Source organism: Mytilus galloprovincialis, chromosome 4 (genome assembly GCF_965363235.1).
Source record: "Mytilus galloprovincialis chromosome 4, xbMytGall1.hap1.1, whole genome shotgun sequence".
Classification (NCBI taxonomy): Eukaryota; Metazoa; Mollusca; class Bivalvia; order Mytilida; family Mytilidae; genus Mytilus; species Mytilus galloprovincialis.
The window spans coordinates 15,274,673-15,291,962 of NC_134841.1; the positions used below are offsets into that span (position 1 = coordinate 15,274,673).

At 29.2% G+C, this 17,290-nt stretch overlaps 1 protein-coding gene across 12 annotated transcripts in view; it reads right to left on the reverse strand.

The window, feature by feature from the left end:
- Positions 1–203: 203 nt before the first annotated feature.
- The window catches only part of LOC143071449 (multiple C2 and transmembrane domain-containing protein 1-like), a 92,568-nt gene continuing 75,481 nt past the window's right edge, over positions 204–17,290 (reverse strand). For 9 of the 12 annotated variants that reach the window (XM_076245733.1, XM_076245735.1, XM_076245743.1 and 6 more), the window contains 12 exons: positions 16,042–16,096; positions 15,023–15,164; positions 14,623–14,725; positions 14,081–14,182; positions 12,957–13,031; positions 12,541–12,660; positions 11,170–11,295; positions 10,019–10,072; positions 6,586–6,692; positions 5,641–5,750; positions 5,020–5,117; positions 204–4,492 (listed from right to left, as the gene is read on the reverse strand). In XM_076245733.1, the coding sequence (XP_076101848.1) occupies positions 4,436–4,492; positions 5,020–5,117; positions 5,641–5,750; positions 6,586–6,692; positions 10,019–10,072; positions 11,170–11,295; positions 12,541–12,660; positions 12,957–13,031; positions 14,081–14,182; positions 14,623–14,725; positions 15,023–15,164; positions 16,042–16,096 (1,149 nt within the window). In that variant the 3' untranslated portion in view covers positions 204–4,435. Of the gene's footprint in view, positions 4,493–5,019; positions 5,118–5,640; positions 5,751–6,585; positions 6,693–6,739; positions 8,645–10,018; positions 10,073–11,169; positions 11,296–12,129; positions 12,161–12,540; positions 12,661–12,956; positions 13,032–14,080; positions 14,183–14,622; positions 14,726–15,022; positions 15,165–16,041; positions 16,097–17,290 lie in introns of those variants that run through there. The other 3 variants (XR_012976905.1, XM_076245734.1, XM_076245740.1) reach the window with 3 other exon arrangements.

The following is a 17,290-nucleotide window of genomic DNA, read 5'->3' on the forward strand; positions in this document are numbered from 1 at the left end:
ATGAGACTGTCATCAAAGTGAGAGGGTTAGCGCTATAAAACCAGGTTTAATCCACCATTTTCTACATTTGAAAATGCCTGTACCAAGTCAGGAGTATGACAGTTCTTGTCCATTCGTTTTTGATGCGTTTTGTTATTTGATTTTCCTTTAAGTTCAGTATTTTTGTGATTTTACTTTTTGCTAACTAATATAAAATGAAGAAATATTGCATATATATTTTAATTTTTCATGGCTTCCACCTTAAAAAATTCAAAAAAAAGAATAACAATAACAAATAAATAACAAGAAGTGACTAATACACATGTAAATTTGTACCTTGTATGTGACTAATACACATGTAAATTTGTACTTTGTATGTGACTAATACACATGTAAATTTGTACTTTGTATGGATTACATTTTATCTGTAAACATTTATTCACCAAATACATTTACCAAAAATCTTCAAAAAGAGGACTTCATGCATATATACATTTGTACTGGATCAAATGCAAATTTTGAAAATAAAATTTGCAAAATTTAAATATTGATCATAACATAAGCATTACTGAGCAGTTTTGGATTTCTGTTATAAACACGATTGTTACATGTTAAAATTAATGATTGATTGATGGATGCTATAAATAAAAGAAGACAATCCCAGAAGACTGAATCCTTTTCTTTAGCATACAAATGTTTCAACCATTAAAGGATTTCTCCTCACTAGTCTGGGCTATTTTCTAAAACACATTTAGTCAAAATTAAATATTGAAGTTTTGATTTAATGCCCACTTCATAGGTTATGCAGCAGAGCTAATAAATCACTGGTTAATTCAGTATAATAGTGTAATTGCACAAAACTGTGACAAACTATTCGGTTCATCAATACTGAGCAATAATGTAGAGCATAACTGTTTCCCAAAGAGATTTTCAGTAGGTGTATATTGTGTTTGTATGTATTCAATGACAAAACAATCATTTTGAACAATGCAATAAGTAAAAATGTTTCAGAAATTTACCAATTATTTTTTTTCTTTTGAAAATCCCACTTAATACAGTTCAAATTCGTCACTGAAGCATGGCTTATATTTACACTTTGTGAATGTCTAGCTTTTGAAATTGAAAAATGAAAATCATACATTTGAAAAAAAATTGGATGAATCTACAGAATAAAATAAGCCATAAAATGTATCTTCTCCTTTAGAATTTCTCAGGTTATATACAATATAAGGAGATGTGGTATGATTGTCAATGAGACAACTAGCCAACAAAGCCTAAACGATGTTACTTTTAGAAACTACAGATTACTGTATGGTTATCAACAATGAGCAAAACTCATACTTTATAAAAGGCTATAAAAAGCCCCACCAAGATTAAATTGGAAACAAATAAATAGGATTATCTTTTAATTACCGGTAGATTATCTGACAATAATGATTCCCTTCAACGTTTTGTTCTATAATAAAAATAATCAGATTTATTCTATAAATTCTGATCTTTGGTCAAAGAAATTATTGCACAATGAGTTATGAAAACAAAACTAATTCTACTTATACTGTTTTCTTACATTTGATTAGTAGCTTTAATTGCACTTAATTGTATAATATATACCAAGTAAAGTCAAATATTACAAACTAAATATGATCTAATGTTAATGAGGTAGTATTTTACTTTAGTTCATCAAGTTTTGTTTTATTTACTTTCGACTAGAAAACAAATTTGTTCTCAACACCTATGTGTTGATATGAATTATCATTGAGATGGTCGCAATTATAAATTATTTGTTAACAAAACTTAATTTTACGAAATACTAAGGATGTTCTAACCCAGGATTAGGTAAACCTTGGCTGTAATTTGCAAAACCTCTCAGAATTTTGGATCCTCATTCCTCAATACTTCATTTGCATTTTTACCTGTTTCTATTTTAGCGACAATGATGAGTCTTTTGAAGACAAAACACATAGCTGGCATACACAAATTTAATCATGGTATGCATATTTAGTCTATTTAAACCTCAAACAACTATATTTTTAAAAATCCCATCTTTTCAAAGATAGATCATTTTTTGAGCAAAAAAAAAGAAAAAAAACCCACTTTTTTTTATATGTATTAAACAGCTCTTTAGAACCAAATCCATTGAGACCCAGGAAAATATGATATGAAAGAAAAAAAATCTTTGCTTAAATATAGTTCAGTTTAAAGGTAACACATTTGACCTTCAAAGTGTGGAATGTCAATGGATGCTAGTTTGAGATATCTACAACACGAATGAAATGAGACATGATTATAGGAAGTATACATTCCTTTCAAAAAATGTTGTCAGTTTTATCAAAAATGTTAACCTCCAATAAAAAGATAATTATGCTATCTCTGTGAGGTTTGGTTATTTTATCAGGATTTCTGCAAGTGTATGTTGTTTTATAATAAACTGAAAACATTTTCCTTTCTGGTATAATTGGCTGTCCAAACATAGTTGTTTAGGTTTTTTAAAATTTAAGCTTATTACGCTGTTATTGCTTTGAATTTTAGCTGAAACAAAAAATGACATGTTTGCCCATATAAGATAATGAGAAGCACTACACTGTAGTAACTACAGTCATCTCAATATTCCTATGACAGTAAAATAATCCTAAATAAGATATGTTGATAACATGAGTTCTGTAGTACAGACATAATTAAGTATACAAAATAATCAATTATACATTATATTATGGGAATTATGTAAAATGGGAATAATCTCAATACAAAATAATGCAATAAATAGTATAAATAGCATTTTTACATTGCAAATTAAAAATTTCTGACACAAAAACACATGTTCCTCTCTTTACTCTTGTTAAATTGGTACATATACCAGATATCAACTCCTTTACAAGAAATTGAGGTTAACAAATTGAAGAAATGCACTTCTAACCATGATCATATTATGAAATAATTATGTCCTGTTTCTGTTTGAAAGTAAAATGTATGAAATTTCACATCAACAATCTTTGCTGAAGTGGTAAAACCAAAGTTTTTTCTATACCAAAAAATCCCAAAAATCAATTTTATATCTCTAGTACATCTGCTCTCTAGTACATCTGCTCTCTAGTACATCTGCACAAGGCATAAAGCAATTTACATTTGTAGCTAAATTCATTTTATTCTAATGTAAAATGCAGGAGAACACACTCAGACAAACTTTTTGTTGTGGACAAACAAACAAGTAAACAGGACAAAAACAATATATCTCATTCTACAGATAAGGAACATAGTAAAAAAAACTGACAAAAAATATTCAATATACACATCTACTAAGACACATGGTTAAAATGGATATCTCATACAAAGAATCGTATTGATAATGGTTAAGATTTACAACTTCTTAAGAATTTATCCTTATTTCACAAATAGAGTACTTCAACCAGACAATATCATTATGTGTATAATTTGTCAACCCTGATCAGAAATTATACAGCCTTTTATGAAATATGAACCTAGTTGTTTAAAGAGAACAGGGGCTATGTCTAGTAGCTGGTTTTTAATCAACTGCTTCACAACGCTAGCAGTGCTTTGATTTTTGATACTGAATAACAGAACGAGATTCCATTTAAGCTGCCAATAGTATTATTTATATAATATACATATACAGTGCATATATATTTTTGGGACATGTCATACAATACAAAATGGTCCTCAGACTAATACTTGAAAGAACAAGACAATTAATTTGAAAATGCATGGAATTAATTATCTATTGATTAAATCTTAAGTCAAATAACCTAATAATGTTTTTGTTAAATAATAATTCAAATTTAAGAAAGTTTGGGGAACACAAAAATTCTAAAATTACCCATTAAATAGTCTTAAGGTAACATCTCTATTTGAACACAAATAATACCAGTATCTCAATCTAACCTAACTCAGATCTGTACCTAAGACATCATGATGAATTATCAGACCATAAATCAAGATAAGAAGATTTTTATGCAGCTATAATTAACAATATTTCATTATTAGAAAAAGACAAAAAAAAAAAAAAATATGTCACAGAATTATTTACATTGATTTAATCCACTTTTTATGTGGGGAACAAAAAATATGACTGTACATTACATTATTCAGTTTAGAACTTGAATTACTGATTATGCAACCAAAACCTTAAAATATTGAAATTTTGAATTCTTTATAAAAGAATTCTGCAAACTGTACCAGCAGTTAGACAGCATATACAACAGGGACCTCTTTTTTAAAATATCCATGAAAAAAATATTATTTCTAACAAACAATCTGTTGTTAACAATAAATTTCCATCTTAAGATTATTTATGAAAAGAGTCCTTGCATCTACAGAAAACATAAAAGGAATAATCAAGTTTGAGTTCATTGAGGAACATAGTATAAAAGTAAATGAGCAAATGTAGCACAACCATTGTTCAGTATTGGTTCTGTATAAATATCACATGGTTTCACAAATTTCAAGATCTCTTCTTCTTCAAGTTAGGAATATCTGGTCTAAGCTCTTTATATTGCACCTGAAAATATGTTGCAACAAATATGATAAAACAGTACCTTACCCTAAAAATGACAGTTAAACAGATGCATTGTCATAGATATCTAGTTCCAGAATTCAAGGTTAATCTTTATAAAGAACTGGCACAGCCTACACCTAAAAAGTAGGTTATGATGATCCTCATGCTAAGAACTGTTTTATAATCTTTTGGAATAAGCTAGTAAAATATCATGATTATACTATTCATAAGAATGCAATTCATACTGAAAATGTTCGAACATGAAGTTGAATTGACCATGGTAGCCATATTGTTTTACATTGTACCTGATACCATAAAAGAAGTAATTGAAATCACAATTACTTTCAAAGATTTAGAATGTAAAATTCATGGTCATATGTAATAGATTTATCTCATTTAGGCCATGAAAAAAACATCTTATTTTCAGATACTATAAGTTGGTAAAAAAACATGAAGCAGGACACATTTTGATAACCACTATGTATTTTTACATATCATATATATTTGAATTTTACAGCTTTGTTACTAACCAATTCACTGTCTGAAGGAACACGCGACAAAAAGTCCAACAATTCATTGTTTGGTATCGCATTTGGTGCTCGTAACTTCTTGGTAAATTTGTTGATTCCTGAAATGAGATTATAAACCATGATTTCAAAATAATTCAGGAACTATTCTCAGATCTTCATAGCTTGAAATACAACTCTAATGTAATTAAGCATAACATGAAATCATACCTAAATGAATAATTAGTCAGTACAAAAACTTGTAAAGATCAATAGTAAACAGTAATTGACAAGATTGACATAAAACTTAGTATTAATAATGAAATTTACAAGCTTAATCCAAAGCAATAAACCATGATATTTAGGTCTGATAGGTTTAAATCAAGGCATAGTCTGTCTTTATATGGCTGCATGTCATCTAGTTACTTAGAACTGGCTGCAGATGCACAGAAATAGATATGGATGACTTAGGGTACTCAACTTGATTGAGGCACACTAAAAATGCACAGGTAATCAAATTATCTTATGTTGTAAATTTATAATATTGTACCAATATAAAACCTGTTTGAAAGTTATCCACGGCTATCTTTATATATTGTACTGGTATTTAACTTTCTATGGTATCAGATAAGTGATAAAACTTACCCCAAAGCATAACTAGTACTCTGACTGGTATAAAATATAATACGACAGCACCAACACTGAGCAGAATAACAGCAAATGTAGACAGCCATGGTACTGTCCAATTAAAGGTACTGTAAAAATAACAAATAATCATAATTTAGTTTAGACTTTCAAGGACTTGGTTTTTTTACTTTTATACTCAGAAGTTCTCAGAGTCATATACATATATCTATAATCTTTTTAAAAGTTTTTTGGTTTCCTTTATTCTTAAATCAAAAGTATTTGGACTCAGACAAAGTTCAGATGGTTTGTTTTATTGGTTTTTATGTAAAAGCCCTACTACAACATTGGTGGTGCACCTGATAGAAGCAGAAACTACAGATAAGGCATACGATTACAGAATAAATGTTGGTTTTTTTATTATCAGATAATAACACTCATTACATAGAAGTTGTGGTACACTTTAGATAAAATGTCTTATTGTATGTATATTTACATAAATTCAATAATTTACAACATAAGGTGTTTTAAAGTATAACCTGTCACACAAGGAAGTTGCAAATAATGAAATATGGATAAAGAGGAAAATGTGGAAGTGATAATTTGAACTATCCATGAAAAAAGAACAAAATGTTCCTTTGTAGACTCTTTTAAGGGTAAAACATAAAATTCAGGGAGATAACTCTGTAAAATCAGCTGAACGTTTTAGTTACATTTTATTGTTAAGGACATATATTAAGCTTCTCAATGATCCAAATTAGTTTTTGTCAAACTGCTATATATCTAGTGAAATTTTTACGCTTAAGTGTGTGGTTCAATTTTTTTGAAACTTTTATATTTTTGTCAAAGGGTCAAAGTTAATATTTTGTCAAAATTTTATGAAAATTAAACAAGCCAAATTGATTTTAGTGTTTGGTACCACCTTAACTTCCAACTCTATACATTACAACAGATTTGTTTCCTTACTTTTTAAATCTTTCACCGAGCGATGCCACCATGTCCATGCCTTGTTGTACTTGTAGACATACTTCCTGGGCAGCTTTGTATATCTCATGAACACTCTTCTTTTCATCCTAATGTGCAAACATAAATACATAATTCAAAATGGCTCAGACATTTACCATTACCGTAATATTAATAACACTTTAAGAAAGGAAGACAACTTGGAGCCAATATTAAAGATAATTATTGGTTATTTGTAAGAGTATATGAATAAATGCAGCCCACTGAAGAGAAAACATGCCTAAAAATTGAATTGTAAAATACATACACTTTTTTTCCTTTTCTACTTCATATATTCCTAGCATATTTTACATATTTCAGCAAAAAGATTGGGTTTTGCATATGCAATAACTGCACTAAGTCCCTTATCATATTTTTTGTCAAGAGGAATAACATAGTTTTTTTGCCCTTCTCTCAATGACATCACCCGCCTTAATTCCATGAAATAATGGTGGATGAAGAAAATTCTTGTTTTAATTGTCAATGATTTTGTTCATTAAGCAAGTAAAGAACACCTACACTGACAGTAGAACTAACATTCAGAGGATCGAATGAACAATGTCATGTATGTATCTTGTCAGATACTAATTCAAAATTTACCTCTTTTAAGCATTTAATAAAATAATATGTCCTTTCCCATGCACATTAGCCCTGGTATCATTCATTGACACATAAGATCCCTCGGCTTGCACCTCAGTCTGATATTGAGTCTCAGAATGAAACAAGAGATAGTAATGCCAAAGATCTGTTATAATCCTCAAATATAGAATTGCGAATTATGATATTTTTATAAACTTCATAAATAATATCTATATCATAGTACATGTGTTGAATATGATATTAAAGTCATTAGAAAAGATCATATAACAAATATATAATTTACAAATAGTTATTGCACCTTTAAATGTACCATGTCTCAAAATAATATAGAACAAGAATGTGTCCCAAGTACACAGATGCCCCATCCGCACTATCATTTTCTATGTTAAATTGACCGTGAAAATGGAGGAAAATCTCTAATTTGGCATTAAAATTAGAAAGATCATATCATAGGGAACCTGTTTATAAAGTTTCAAGTTGATTGGACTTTAACTTAATCAAAAACTACCTCGACCAAAAACTTTAACCTGAACTGGGACGAACGGACGGAGGCACAGACCAGAAAACATAATGCGGCATAAGACGGAGGCACAGACCAGAAAACATAATGCCCATAAATGGGGCATAATAAATGCGACAAAAAAATACCCTAGGAAAAGAAATATTGGGAGTTATTGACAGAACATAATTGAACACATGTAAATTGTTTTTTTAACAAAACTACCAGAGGACTTAAACAATTCTGGAACCAAAACCCAATTCTCTCACCTTTAAAGAAGATAAAATAATTTCTAAATTTCTAAATGTCTGTACCCTGTTTCTGAAAATTCTAGATTTTCATTTTTTCAGTTCAATAAATGACATCTAATCATTTTAATAATCTGTCTGCATGAAATTTTACAATTTTTATGAGTATGATTTAGTAATACATGACATCTAGCAATAAGTGAGAGAAACACCATACAGCAGAGAGTGATTGTTCTATATGAGTTTTAGGAAAAGAGAGGGTGAGAAGTGAGATATTATTATCAAGCAGAATTATTAAGCAAACCCCAGCTCAAACGGTTAGAATGTCAATAAACCAGACACAAATACAGGAAACAGTTCTTCAAACAGTTATTCAGGACATATCTATTGAAAATGAAACTTGGAAAAACAGTTTCTAATATACATATTTATTAATTTTAAATACCTTCTGAAAAAGACTTCCTTTATAAAATTCCCTGAACACTCGTCTAATAAAATTCGATAACTATAGTTTTCTAGGAAATTTGATCATGTAAGATTTATTAGATGAAGTGTAGTTAAAATGTCCATGAATAAACTGTTTAGTCTGGGAAATTATAACCATGTAATTAAATCGTTGTTAGAGAGTTGAGGTGCAGATAGGTGTAAACTACCTGAAGAATTAATTTACCTTTTTCTGCAAATAAAAAAATATGAAAATGTTAATCCTTTATTTAAAACCTACACTGAATATGTTAATCTAAGAGTTTCCTACATTCTAATAGCTTGATTCCTAGAAACTGTAACAATCAAGTACTATTTTTTGTGTAGATTTACTAAATATAAAAAGTTTTGCTATGTAATTAGCTGATAGAACGATGTAAAAAAATATTTTGCACAAGCTGACTTCATTGTCTTAAGAATGCATGCCCTTATACTTTTAGTGGGAAATAAAATACTCTTTAATAGTGCTTCAGGCAAAGTCTAGATAAAAATGAAAAGCATAACAAATTTTTCAAAAAGCAAAAGATAGACAACTTAAATTCAAAGTTTCTAAGATTTACTATTTTATAGTTTTGCATAATATTGCTGTAGACTTAATCCTAATATAACTTTTTCAAAAACAACTCTTGGGTTTTATTTGGAGAAAACATTCAATTTATTTTAAATAAAATCTACATATTTTCGAATTTTGACATATTTAAACAAAAAAATACCCCTAGCTATAGTAACTCATCTAATATGACAGTGAATTAACATACAAGTTTTTTGTTAATAATTTGTCATGCACCTTCATTCTTCACAAGTTCCCCAACCAATATACAGTACACCTACTATATTTATACAACAGTAATAGTGATAAGATATCTTTGGTTATCAAATGTTGATGTTAATTCAATCATCTCAAACAATGTATATATATTTTCCATGCTTCAAACAGCTTGTATTCTTGGTAGAACAATACATAGTTCATACTATTCAAAACAATGTTCAATTGGTTTCTGATAAGTGAAAATTAATTCAGATGGATTAAAAAAAAAAAATAGATTATAAATTAATTTAAATGATCTTTTAAAATCCAAGTTAGAGTCATGAAATCTAATTCAGGACCTTATCAATAAAGGTCTGACAAGGAAAGCACACCATTTAAACATTGTTTCCCTTTGTGTGTTTTTTTTTGTGTCTGTTAATATTTGTTTCTTAATTTTTTATATCCCAAACAAACACATTTTGGGTGTTGCACCTTATTTCAAAGTTTTAAAGTAAAATTGTAAAGAAATAATGAACATTTTGTAAGACAACAAACTGTAATTTCATAAATTATTGCGGTGTTTTTATTATTGTGAAAAATGTGACAGGGTTATAATCGCAATAATTTAAACTTGCTTCTCGATTATTTATATGAATTAAACAGGATTTTTCTCAATATTGCAAAAATTAAAATTGCATTTTAGTCTTAATTACAAAATCGCAATAATAAATGCATGCTAAAATTTCTGAATTTACAGTAAAACAACATTGAAAATATTTGTATCGATTGTTGGTTTTCTGTCAATCTAGGGTTATCTACCTTTTCCAATTTTGTTTCATCGTCATCATCATCATCATCTTCATCTACATATAACTGTAAACAAAAAGATAAAGAACATAGAAATAAAAAGCATCTTTCTATGTTGTGATGTTACACTATTGGTTCAAATAAGAGTGAAGGTTTGGTACCATTAAAATGTTTAAACCCGCTGCAATTGTTTGCACCTGTCCTAAGTCTGTAATCTGATGTTCATTAGTTGTCGTTTGTTGATGTGGTTCATAAGTGTTTCTCATTTCTCATTTTTTATATAGATTAGACCATTGGTTTTCCCGTTTGAATGGTTTACACTAGTAATTTTTTGGGGCCCTTTATAGCTTGCTGTTCAGTGTCAGCCAAAGCTCCATGTTGAAGATCATACTAAGACCATTAACGGTTTTCTTTTATAAATTGTGACATGGATAGAGAGTTGTCTCATTGGCACTCATACCTGATCTTCTTATATCTTTTTAAAATATTTAAATCAAATGTTTGGTTGGTTAAGTTGCTTGTCCTCTCTCTCATGGATGATAGAAATGGATCTTATTCTAAAAATACCCAATCCTGGGTCACTGAATTTTACTGAATCTAGGCCCAATTTAATTTCAATTCCTGTTTAGCTGAAAACTACTGGATCTCAATAACAAATATCCAGATAAAGGTCCTTTTAACTGTCTGTAAATCAAGGGTAACTGTCAAAATTCTGTTTATATCCATGTATAAATAAAAGCAATTGGTCCTTATTGTCTTTGTTTTATAACTTCATCATAAAATTCTGTACTGCTTCTAAGATTTTCTATTGTTATTTCTGATGAAAGCAGTTACAAATTGTCAAAACCGATAATTTCCTTGCTCATCAAAGGAGTGTGAAAGGAAAAATTATCGCTAGAAACTAAGTGTGCAGGTGCCCGTTGTCAATGAAATTAACAAGGTCCTCATAGGTAAAATAGTGATCAACAGATTATCATTGGTCATCTCAACTCAAATGCTTTTCTCACTTTCGCCGTACTGGCTCAAGTGAGAAAATCAATCTTGTTGAGATGATCAACAATAATCTATAATGATTTTAGGGTTTCTTGTTTTCAGCATGTGACAAACAATTGTGAAAAAAAATTCAATGGAATTTAATTTTGATCTTAATCCTAAATACTTACATCATTTGTTGGTTCTGTAGAAAAAGCAGTTTGCATGGAAGAAAAGGCAAGATTCTTTAGGAAAACCAGTAATAATGTTATAGGCAGCATATAGGGCTCAAAAAACCATACTGCTACAAGATAGACCTACAAAATAGTAAATCATTTATAAGATTCTGATGATTTATTGACAGTACATTCAGGGAGATAAATAATTCAATTCTAAAGTCATTATCTGAAAAAAAGTTTTCAATGACTCATCTGCTTTTAATTTATTCATTACATGTATCAGGAAGTTCCGAACATATTAGATATACTGTTCCCATCATGTATTCAAAGTTTACCAAACAAATTACATTAAGTAAGGCCTATACAATTATAAAGATTTTGACAAGTATTTGAGTCTCTAATAGTAGTGATCAGCTAGGATTCTAAGTTCAAACTTATTAATCAAATTTCTAAACCAAGGGAAATAACTCTGTTTAACTCCCAATAAAGACAGTGATTGTTCTAGGTTTAAACTTACAATAAAGGCAGTGATTGTTCTAGGTTTAGACTTACAATAAAGGCAGTGATTGTTCCAGGTTTAGACTTACAATAAAGACAGTGATTGTTCTAGGTTTAGACTTACAATAAAGGCAGTGATTGTTCTAGGTTTAGACTTACAATAAAGGCAGTGATTGTTCCAGGTTTAGACTTACAATAAAGGCAGTGATTGTTCTAGGTTTAGACTTACAATAAAGGCAGTGATTGTTCTAGGTTTAGACTTACAATAAAGGCAGTGATTGTTCTAGGTTTAGACTTACAATAAAGGCAGTGATTGTTCCAGGTTTAGACTTACAATAAAGGCAGTGATTGTTCTAGGTTTAGACTTACAATAAAGGCAGTGATTGTTCTAGGTTTAAACTTACAATAAAGGCAGTGATTGTTCTAGGTTTAGACTTACAATAAAGACAGTGATTGTTCTAGGTTTAAACTTACAATAAAGGCAGTGATTGTTCTAGGTTTAGACCTACAATAAAGGCAGTGATTGTTCTAGGTTTAGACTAACAATAAAGGCAGTGATTGTTCTAGGTTTAGACTAACAATAAAGGCAGTGATTGTTCTAGGTTTAGACTTACAATAAAGGCAGTGATTGTTCTAGGTTTAGACTTACAATAAAGGCAGTGATTGTTCTAGGTTTAGACTTACAGTGATTGTTCTAGGTTTAGACTTACAATATAGGCAGTGATTGTTCTAGGTTTAGACTTACAATAAAGGCAGTGATTGTTGTAGGTTTAGACTTACAATAAAGGCAGTGACTGTTCTAAGTTTAGACTTACAATAAAGACTGTGATTGTTGTAGGTTTAGACTTACAATAAAGGCAGTGATTGTTCTAGGTTTAGACTTACAATAAAGGCAGTGATTGTTCTAGGTTTCGACTCCCACTCAAAACAACTGTTTAGAAATTTTCCCACTTCTGTGAATGATGATACCATCTGTGTTACTCTAGCGATGTTTCTCTTCATTGTCTGAAAACAATAATTTTCTTTTTTATAATTAACTAATAGTTTGTGTCAAATTAATGTAGCACCCAAATAGATATCATAAATGTCGTTTAATCATACCAATTTAAGTTTTCTCTCAAAAATATTAATCTTTGGCTATCAAAATAAAAAAAAATGCATTTGAATACTGTTCAATGGACATTCTAATTTCATTTGCTCTGTATAAAGAAATATTAAATTTTGCAAACTTTCATCAAAACTTATTTTAAATATTTTTGAATTGTAAAATTGCTAAAATGTTTTTCAAACAAGAGACTTACTGCAATTTTAAACTTTGGTTCTGGTTTCATATATTTCTCTTCTCTGGGGTTTACTGTTCTAATTGCACTTTTTACCTACAATTAAAAGAAAAATGTATGATTCCTCTGACAGACATAATCAGACATTGTATTTCAGGTTTTTTTTTAAGGTGGTACCCAACACTTTCACTAAAATCAATTTGGCTCGTTTAATTTTCATAAAATTTTCACAAAGTATTTACTTTGACCCTTTAACAAAAATATAAAAATTTCAAAAATTTTGAACCAACCATTTTATCAGAAAAATTACATTGGTTATATAGCAGTTTGACAAACACCAATTTTGATCACTGAGAAGCTTAATATTCCCTTTACCACACAACGTAATTAAAACGTTTAGCTGACTTTACAGAGTTATCTCCCTGTAGTGTTAGGTACCACCTTAAGTACATCTAAAAATGTTAAATGTTTGACTGTTAAAAGATTCACCAGAAGATGAAGGGTATACGTCATTGAGCCAACAACCCAACAACGATTAAAGCCAAAGACATCTAGGTCTATTTACCATTCCTAGATAACTGTGTTAGAATGAGAAACTTTACAATTTAAATGTTTTTTCTATTGAAAACTGAAAAGTAAAATTGTCACAAAAAGACTTGCAGAAGTATATCAATTCAGACTGGTTTCCATGTTAATGGCTTATGACTTTTAAAAATTGATATGAGGGATTTTAAGCAAGAGATGACCTAATGATCCTCTCATATTGTCATAAGAGTTTTTAATCCACTTTCATATTTGAATGAGTATGTATGTGCTAATACCATGCTAACTCATTTGAATACATGTTTTGAGGTGTTGAGTTAAAGTAAAGTTCAAGTCATCACCACTCTTATTGGGAAAATCCCCAATAAGTCATGAAGGTTGGCAGGTCAGTTTAATAATGAAATGAGTACATGTACAACTAAGCTAGTAAACAGTCAGAGAAACTGGGAACACCTCATTAGAGAAATGAATTTTGTTACCCAAAAGTTACATGAAAGGACACTAGAGGTTACAGTAGAAATATATTTACACTAAAATATATGACTGCCTTAAAATTGTAAGAATGTAAAAGATATCAAATAATTTGAAACAAATGTTCTTACCGGATTATAAACTACATCAATTTCCAACATTATAGCACCTTTAGTTCTATTTAGTAACTTTTTATCCTTTAATGTATACCATCTCTTCTCACCACATCTAACCTGCAAATATAAAGTTCATGCTATAATTATTACAGCCAGCATTATTCATTATTCAGAGATAAGTTTTCTATATTCCATGAATATTTGTTGTTAGCTTGAGATAACTCATATGACAAAAGTATAGATGCTCATATTTATGTTTGGTGAGATTTTAATACCATTGCAACAAGAATAAATGTCAAATCCTACACTGAAATGTCAGAGAACGTGAGATTTCTTGTTTTGTCATCTATTGTTACCAGAATGTTTGATTTTTCATTTGTTGTTTATTTTGTAAAGTATGGTCATTGACAGTTCCTATATTTAGATTATTAAAACAAATAATCATTCATGGTTGAAACCTCAAGATGGAACATGCAATGATATGCAACTGAAATACATATCTAAACTTCTTCTTATTCTAATTTAAAGTGTAAATTAATTCAGCAAATAATACTTACATTTAACAAAGGAATGGCTATTTTCCCCAGAAATTCCACTTTTTTATCTCGATCTTCATCATAAACAGTTACTTCTAATATTGAGTGTATATCTTTAATATTGCTGAAAAAGAAAGAATAGTGAAGGTAAATACTCATAACTGAACATAAGAAAGAATACATGTCTATACGAGACAATGCACCGCTCACACTATCATATTCCTACGTTTAGTAAATCTGAGTCAAAACCCTAGTTTGGCATGAATCCTAAAAAGTTCACAACTAAATGAACATGTTTACTAGGTATTAAATTGATATGACATAACTCATGGTAAACTGCCTTACGCTAAAATTATAATTTTGCATCAAAGTCTAAATAACATATATTTCTTTAAACAATTATAGGTCACCATATACTTACAATGTGAACACTTTATTCCACTCAGGATTAAGTGTTTTGTATTCTGTTTGAGTCTGTAATCGTGCATTGTCTAATTCTAAAACACAAAATGGATCACTAGTTCCACCGAAATCTGCAGCAATAAGTCCCTGAGCTCGAAATACTAAAAAATAAATATACATGCATTATGAAATGTCATATTTTATTCAAATTTTCCTTTACATCAAGTCATACTTTTTTAAGTGACTTACAAAAATCTTTGTATTTGATTTGGTGTTTGGTGATGTAACTAATAATACAGAGAGAAAACTTCATGTTTTTCCAAATGTGTAACTTTTTGTTCTGATACTTTAATTAATATCATAGTTTTACAAGGCAGTTTTTGGAAAGACATAAAAGCAAATTTCTTGTAAAACTTGAATACATAAATGTAGATAAGAATAATCACACATGCATTGTGAAAATATTATCTCAAACTTCTCCATATATTTTTTGTTCTTGCAATATTGAAAAATAAATGTTTTTGATTATCAACAAAACCCTTTCATTTGTAGGCTAAACCATATACATACTTCAGGGTAATATTACATATAATTCTAAAGCAAGTATTTCATATCAATAGATCTTATTGGATGAGATAAACATAAAATTTCTTCATCTCACTGTCTGTAACTAAAAAAGCTAACATTTTGAATTTCAGAATGTATTGGCATGTAATTTTTCAATTCATAAACAAAAAATTAAATTTTGTACCTAGAATTTTTTTTTAATAAATTTAAACACATTCTGAGGCGGACAAGAACCAAGAAAAACTGAATTATGTAATCATTTTGCATTATAATAGTTATAACTGTATTGTGTTTGAAGCTTTGCTGACGTCCATCAGTAGTGTTATTGTCTAACAATTAAGTAACGTGTACAGTTATCTCTTTAATGGATATTAGAATTGCATCAAAGATGAGATATTTTTTGTTCCTACCCCACTATGCCACATGAAGCCTGTTGTTATATAACTCATTTACACTATAGCCTTTACTTACCTTTAATCTGCAACCAACCAATATCTTTTATATTTTTAAAGGAATTAAATAAACCCTGAAAATGGAGAAAAATACAAAACATGTAATAAATAAACACAATTCTTTATATACACAATAAATTTGTTAACAGACCAGCAGTAACGATTTCTAAAAAATATTGAAGAAATTATATATGATTGATTGATTGTTTTGGTTCTTAACATCCAGTGGCAAATATTTCATTACGATGAAGAAATTATAAGTCTATGTACTGACCTATCAATGTAAATAACCTCAAAATAATAATCTCTCTTTAAATTTTGTATCAAAATTGGACTTTACATTCTTTTTTAAATAAAATTGTCCAGAAATTTCTCTTAAGGAGGCTCGTGGGTACAAAAATTTCAGCAAAAAATTAAACATTTGTTTTTTCATAACAAATTTTATTTATTACACTATTAGTTATTACTTTATGATATGATACAAAAATTAACCAAAAAAATCGATTTGGTTTGGCCCCAAATAACTTTTAAAATGTTTATATCATTGAAAAAGCTGCAAATTATCTCCCTTTCGTGCAAAAATGCTATTTTTTGGCATTAAAATTGAAATATCTTTTTTTACTCATCAGTCCTATATTTTTTATTATTGTTTTCAAATAAGCTATACACTAACTTAATAATTTTAAAATTTAAGCGATTTCTGTAATTAAGTTCTTTTTTTATTTCGATATTACCTCTTTTTCTCCTATTAGTTCAACAGAAAAAAAGTCCCCTTAACAAAAATGTATGCTTCTTTCGAAGGCAGATTGTGAGCGTAAATAATCGGTAACCCCTCTTTTTTATTTTATTTTTCTATTAGGTATAAGATGAAGTTCATTTATAGAAAAAAATAGCAAAAATCTTATATTAAATAAAATGATTTAGACCTGCGAGCCCCCTTAAGTAAAAACAATCAAAACAGATGTTGGGAAAAAAAAATTAAAATTTGTAGTGCCCAGGAAAAAAGTCAACTTAAGAAAAGTATGAAAAAGATCCTACCAGTACTTTCAATTCTGTGCATAAAACAGAGCCCACCAACACTTTCAATTCCAGTAAAACATGTACTTACATATTTTCTAACTATTTCTATTTTCTCCCTAGTATTTAAGGTGTAGTTAGCGAGATCTGCGATTGTTTCCTACCAGTACTTTCATATTTTCTAACGATTTCTATTTTCTCCCTAGGATTTAAGGTGTAGTTAGCGAGATCTGAGATAGTTTCCATACCAG